This window comes from Trachymyrmex septentrionalis, unplaced genomic scaffold, assembly GCF_001594115.1.
Source record: "Trachymyrmex septentrionalis isolate Tsep2-gDNA-1 unplaced genomic scaffold, Tsep1.0 scaffold2, whole genome shotgun sequence".
NCBI classification, from domain to species: domain Eukaryota; kingdom Metazoa; phylum Arthropoda; class Insecta; order Hymenoptera; family Formicidae; genus Trachymyrmex; species Trachymyrmex septentrionalis.
The window spans coordinates 2,618,865-2,624,524 of NW_017305179.1; the positions used below are offsets into that span (position 1 = coordinate 2,618,865).

Below are 5,660 nucleotides of genomic sequence, written 5' to 3' on the forward strand. Positions count from 1 at the left end.
TTTTTTTTTTTTTTTTTCATCGATCGCCAAAGAAACTGCTCACACGTATATGTATGACACGCGAGATTATCTTGGAATGCATTCTCCCTCCGTGTAAAGAATATATAATGATTGTAATTAATATATGTGTTATCATGTATATAGTGCTCGCCAGATATGTAAATAATATTATATGTGATTTAATTACACATTATTATATGTGCGTAAAAATCTTGTAATATATAAATTGTATAATTTTATAGGTGGTGATATTTAGTTAGACGAGATGAGACAACAAATTATTAAAGTTCTTATGTTTTACTTTCAATGTTATCATTACGAATCTATTAATTATTATACACATTTTAATTACTTTTAAAATATCGCGCGAATGAAATTTTCAGCCCGATTCATTAATTTATCACCGTATTTATCACCGTCTTTCTCTCTCTCTCTCTCTTTATGCAACTTACACTCGATATAGATTTATTCGAATCTGTTCAACTCCATCCCACGTCAGAAGGCATCCTCAAAGGATTTCTCAAAGTAACACATTGATATATCTACATTTAACATGTCTGTAATAATGTGTTGGTTTGCACGTCATTGATGATTCTTTCGAGATACGTATGCATTGTGCATATGCAGTTGAAGGCATTGCGTCAATTCGCATTTACGATTGAATGAAAGAGTAAACCATGTAATTTTCTAATACTTATTTCGCGCACATTGCGTCTTAAAAATTAAAAATATTTTATTTTATTCAGAGTATTGACCGAAGAAGGATATTCGTGGAATAATTTTGATATTTCTGAGATATTCTATCTGAGATAGTGTACATATGTATCTATTATAATACAGATTCAAAGATGACTTTGATATATCTGTATAATAATAAATAAATGTATCTCGAGTTCAATGTGGATTTCGATTTATCTCGTACACAATTGAACATACACAATTAAATCCTTTTTATATACAATATAAGCATAAGATAACCTAAGTAAATCGTAGGGGTGGGATGCGATGGAAAAAACATTCGTACAATTGCTTTTAAGCGGCTTTATTGATTCTGGGTCTAATGGAATGTAAATGCGGAGTTATTCGAACGAATGAGAAAGGGATGAAGAGAATGAACCGCGGAGAAACAGAAATCCGTGGTTAATTTTTGAAAAAGATTTCGTAGGCGTTGATCATCGATCGATCGATTTGTGAGGTGTGTCGATGGAAATTGGTCCTTAATCTCCTGAATGCCTGGTCCGGTGCTTAGACGATTAGGCCAGTCGCGTAACTCTTATACGCGTACGGTAAGGCCGGGTATGCCGAGTACGCGCTATAAGTCGGTAGGCTGTATGCGCTGTAAGCTAATGGTGCGGAAACGATGGGAGCACTGTAGGATGTCACAAGTGGAGCGCCGATAATCGCCCCGGGTGCCGGTGCCGGTGCTGGCGCGGGCGCCGGTGCCGGCGCAGCCGCGGCGAATGCCAAAAAGGCCAACAAACACAACTATAATCAATTACAATGACATTCAATTAACATTACGATATTGTTGCAAGTAGTAGTAATAATAGTAGTACGACATTGTGTGTAAATGATAATAATAAAAGATACATTCGCTCTCTCTCTCTCTCTCTCTCTCTCTCAGGAAATGAAAGCAATCCTCAGATGGCCGTCTCAACAGGAGAGATGAGACGTACCTTACATTTGTTATTCAATTTTTAATAACTCTCATCGTAGAATTAATTTAAATTTAAAATTCGTTTCTCTCCAGGCATTTATATAAAATAAATAACTGAACAACAAGTTAGAATTCTTTCGCGTATCTTTCTCGGAGATGGAAATGAATTTGCAATAGTTTAGCATCGTAAAAATTGCAAATGTATGAAGCAAAAATTATTCGTATATATCAAGTGAGAATTAATAGTGTACAATATGAATTCTATATTTGTGCAATAAATCGAATTTTCCATGGAAAAATTCATGTACGTATTTCGATCTAGCTACGAATCGAAAAATAATACGATGCGAATAACAAAATATATGAGTATATAATGCAAATAATTTTTCTAGAAAGCAGTAGTCCGACCGATGTTCTAGTAATCGATAGAAAATAACCAAAACAGAGTATGTGAACATACACAAATTTAACACGTGCACTGACGCGTTTTCACATATCTGCTTTGCAACTTTTTCACGCGCTCAATCGTTATCTATAATTCATTCCGCCATTTTTCATCAAGACAATGAAAAATAGGACAATATTTGGCCGGACTCTTGTTTATCCTAGAGGCACTATAAGCTGCAATTATGAGACTTGGAACTAAACACACATGATGCACCCTGCAGTCTAGTCTGCAGTGTAGTATATGTATAATAATTGAAACTATACTATCTTCTCGATAGAGAAACAGGGAGACAAAATAATTGCAAAATAAATAAATAAATAAATAAATAAATAAATAAATAAATAAACGGATATATAATACTATATGTAGATATAAATCTCGCTGAAATCTTAATTGACTTACCAGTTTGAACATCTTGGAGCTCGTATATGTCTGGCTTGCAGTCAGTACGATAATACTCGAAAATACGACATATCTCGTCTTATATAGGAGCAAGCAATCCCTCGGCCTCCACCTCCCTTCTCTCTTTTGCGTTTTCTTAACGCACCTTCGAAGAGGGCGTCGCCTCGTCTCAAGCAGAAAACGAACGTGCGCTAGGCCGCGATTTCTTCTTTTTCCGTTTCTTCCTTCAGTCGCGGATGTCGACAACCAATGGAGCTTTGTGTGTTGCGCGGACATACATTAAAATATAAGGGGGGTAGGGACGCGCGTGATGATTCTTCAAGGTCCTCCATGACGGCCAGGCGTGGTCAGACTACTCTCCTTTTCTGTCTCGGATGCCAAAGGGAGTACATATATACAAGCTACAACAGCTTCTCAACAAACAAACCTGTTATACATATGTCGTAAAAAGCGCTACCTGACTCATCTACGGTAAGTGATTAACAGGTGTGTGATAGCATTTTTTAATTAGGTCAAATTTACAATGAATTTTCTATTTTACCAATAAATCTGTATATTAAATTTTATTATATATATTCCATACTCTCTCTATAAACAGATATCTCTTCTGAAAGAATTATATACAGATTATACGATTAAAATATTTCTATAATCCTATTTAGTTAATAAAATTCTTTACTAATTGTCTATGTATAACAGATTTAAGGACTCTGCTAATGTTATTGTAACAAGTACAAAAGTTTCGAATCTTACAAATTTTAGAAATCGACAAGCTTCACGTAACGTTTTATTGCGCCCTTATTAATCTGTTTATCTGTTTATTTTAGATTTAACTCGTTGCGAAAAATATTTCTCCAAATAACGATAATATATTGATTAACATATCTAAAGATATCATTGTATATTATAATTTATATTCATTTTTTCATACGTATAGCTTTGCAGATATTATCTGCGACATTGCCTATTCATCGATGTCCGGATCTGGAAGGGACCTTTAAAAATTATTTTGCGACTTAATTAACGGTAGGACTCGTAGAAGAGCATTTCATGTACGTTCACGCCTACATGTCGATTTGATCGCTTCAGAGAAGCGGCCTCGTTTGCTTTGAGCCTTTGGTAAGCGCCGTTTCCCAAACATTCACCTATAAACTTCAAATTTATTAAGAATCAATCATGTCTCTCTCTCTCTCTCTCTCTCTCTCTCTCTCTCTCTCTTCCTCCTCTTGTTCATTTTAGGGTAAGCTAAACACCCCCGTCGAAAATTTTACAAGTTGATCGATAAAGGCGATTCTTCTTTTGTAACAATCACGTCAACTCATGTATGACGTCATTAAATTTTAGAAGAGACTATCCGGATATCTCCGTACTTTTATTTATATAAAGATATAGCAGTAATGCGAGAGAATGTCAAGAATAGTCAAGATGGAAGTGCACGTTTGCGTTATACGCAAAAAAATACAAGTTTATTATACATAAAAAAATACATTGCTTCTATTCGAAAAAGTTGATTTTACAAGTTGTATTTATCTAATTTTAATTAATTTTTTCTAAACAGCAACAGAGATTGAAATATTTATAATATACGCAAGGACACTGTACCATCATAGCTTTTAATCTTTGAAAAGAAGTATTCATCTGTGATTGCTATTTTATTGCGATTGTGAATTTGATAATCGCACAATTTCTACGTAAAATAATAAAATAGTTACTGACATACTATAAATAAATTAATATGATATATATTAATTAATAATATATATCCATCTCTCTCACAATTATCCTCGCCAATGTCTCACGAATTTCAATTATTTATATTGTTATTTATTTTTCGATCTTGCCGATCAACCTGATGTATTGCCAATGCATGGATTACTCAATTACTGCATGCAAGATTACGTAAAGGCACGTGTGTGTTGTCCAATTGACAAATACATTTCGACAATTATATTCGTTTTGGTGGGAGTCGAAGGAGAATCGAGATAACCGTTTACCCTTGGTCTTTTAATGTCACGAGTAGGTGTCGATTCACTTTCGACAAGTTTTATCGATTCATTTTATGTGTTCGTATAGAGGTGCCGTAGGGGGAACAAAATTATCGTTTATACATTTCAATTTCCTTTAGAGAGAGTTAAATCTATCATTAGTTTTGCATATATTTATTTCTATTAATCTCTTTAATACATTTTCCTCTAGCTTGTTTTATAGCGTTACAAAATAAAACGTTATCAATTTCGTATTTTTTTTTTTTTATCAAATGTCGAATATTAACAGAAAATAAAAATTAATATAACATTGTCCATATTATAAATATAAAGCACACGTAAATCTAGCTGCAGTCTGCGTACGTGTGTTTCGTTGACAAAAACGCTTAGTGTGTTTTTGTTCTTGGTATACAATTTTCCATGTGAATATTCGAGAAGCAAGTCAAAGAAAGCGAAAAATAAACTCTCATAATTCCGTCATACGAATTAACTGTTAACACATAATCATAAAATATTATGCAAATATACATATATATAAATATATTGTATATGTATATAAAGTATTTTATTGTGTATTGTGTGAACATCTTTAGTGCTGCCATCGACGCTATCATGTCAGATTAATTTATATATATATATATATACATATATAAAGCGCAATCAATTATATTTAAAAGAGGTTCAATTAAAGATGGTAAAAAATATCTATATAACAAAAAAATTAATATATATATATATATTTTTTAATATTTTCGATATACTTCAGTTAGCAGGATTTCATCAGACTAACCAAAAGCAACATGACGTTTAACATATTATTGATCATATCGTATCTGAAGAGGGAAAGATCGATCGATCTATATAATTTCGAGTAGACGAGCATGTAGGGCCGATCAAGGCGGCGGCGTTTCGCAGCACGCGGGTAGACTCGACGAACTTGAACTTGAGAAAAAATATGCGGGCATCGCCTTGAAGTTCTCTCCGTTGGCTGATGAGATCCGGTTGACTAAGCGGGAAAGAGGGGGACTGGAAACCAAAACAGGACTGACCGTATTGAGAAAATTATACTAGCAGAGGCCACGCGACGTCGACGATCTCGAACGACAAGCGAACGAGTTTCGCTCTTCCTCCCTCTCTCTCTCTCTCTCTCTCTCTCTCTCTCTCTCTC

The 5,660-nt window shown here is 34.1% G+C and overlaps 1 protein-coding gene across 1 annotated transcript in view; it reads right to left on the bottom strand.

Annotated features, from left to right (window-relative positions):
• Positions 1–1,026: 1,026 nt before the first annotated feature.
• Positions 1,027–5,660, bottom strand: part of LOC108747317 — a 7,661-nt gene continuing 3,027 nt past the window's right edge. The window contains exons 3-4 of the mRNA XM_018484706.1: positions 2,508–2,762; positions 1,027–1,485 (exon numbers count right to left, since the gene is read on the bottom strand). Of these exons, the coding sequence (XP_018340208.1) occupies positions 1,246–1,485; positions 2,508–2,762 (495 nt within the window). The 3' untranslated portion in view covers positions 1,027–1,245. The remainder of the gene's footprint in view (positions 1,486–2,507; positions 2,763–5,660) is intronic.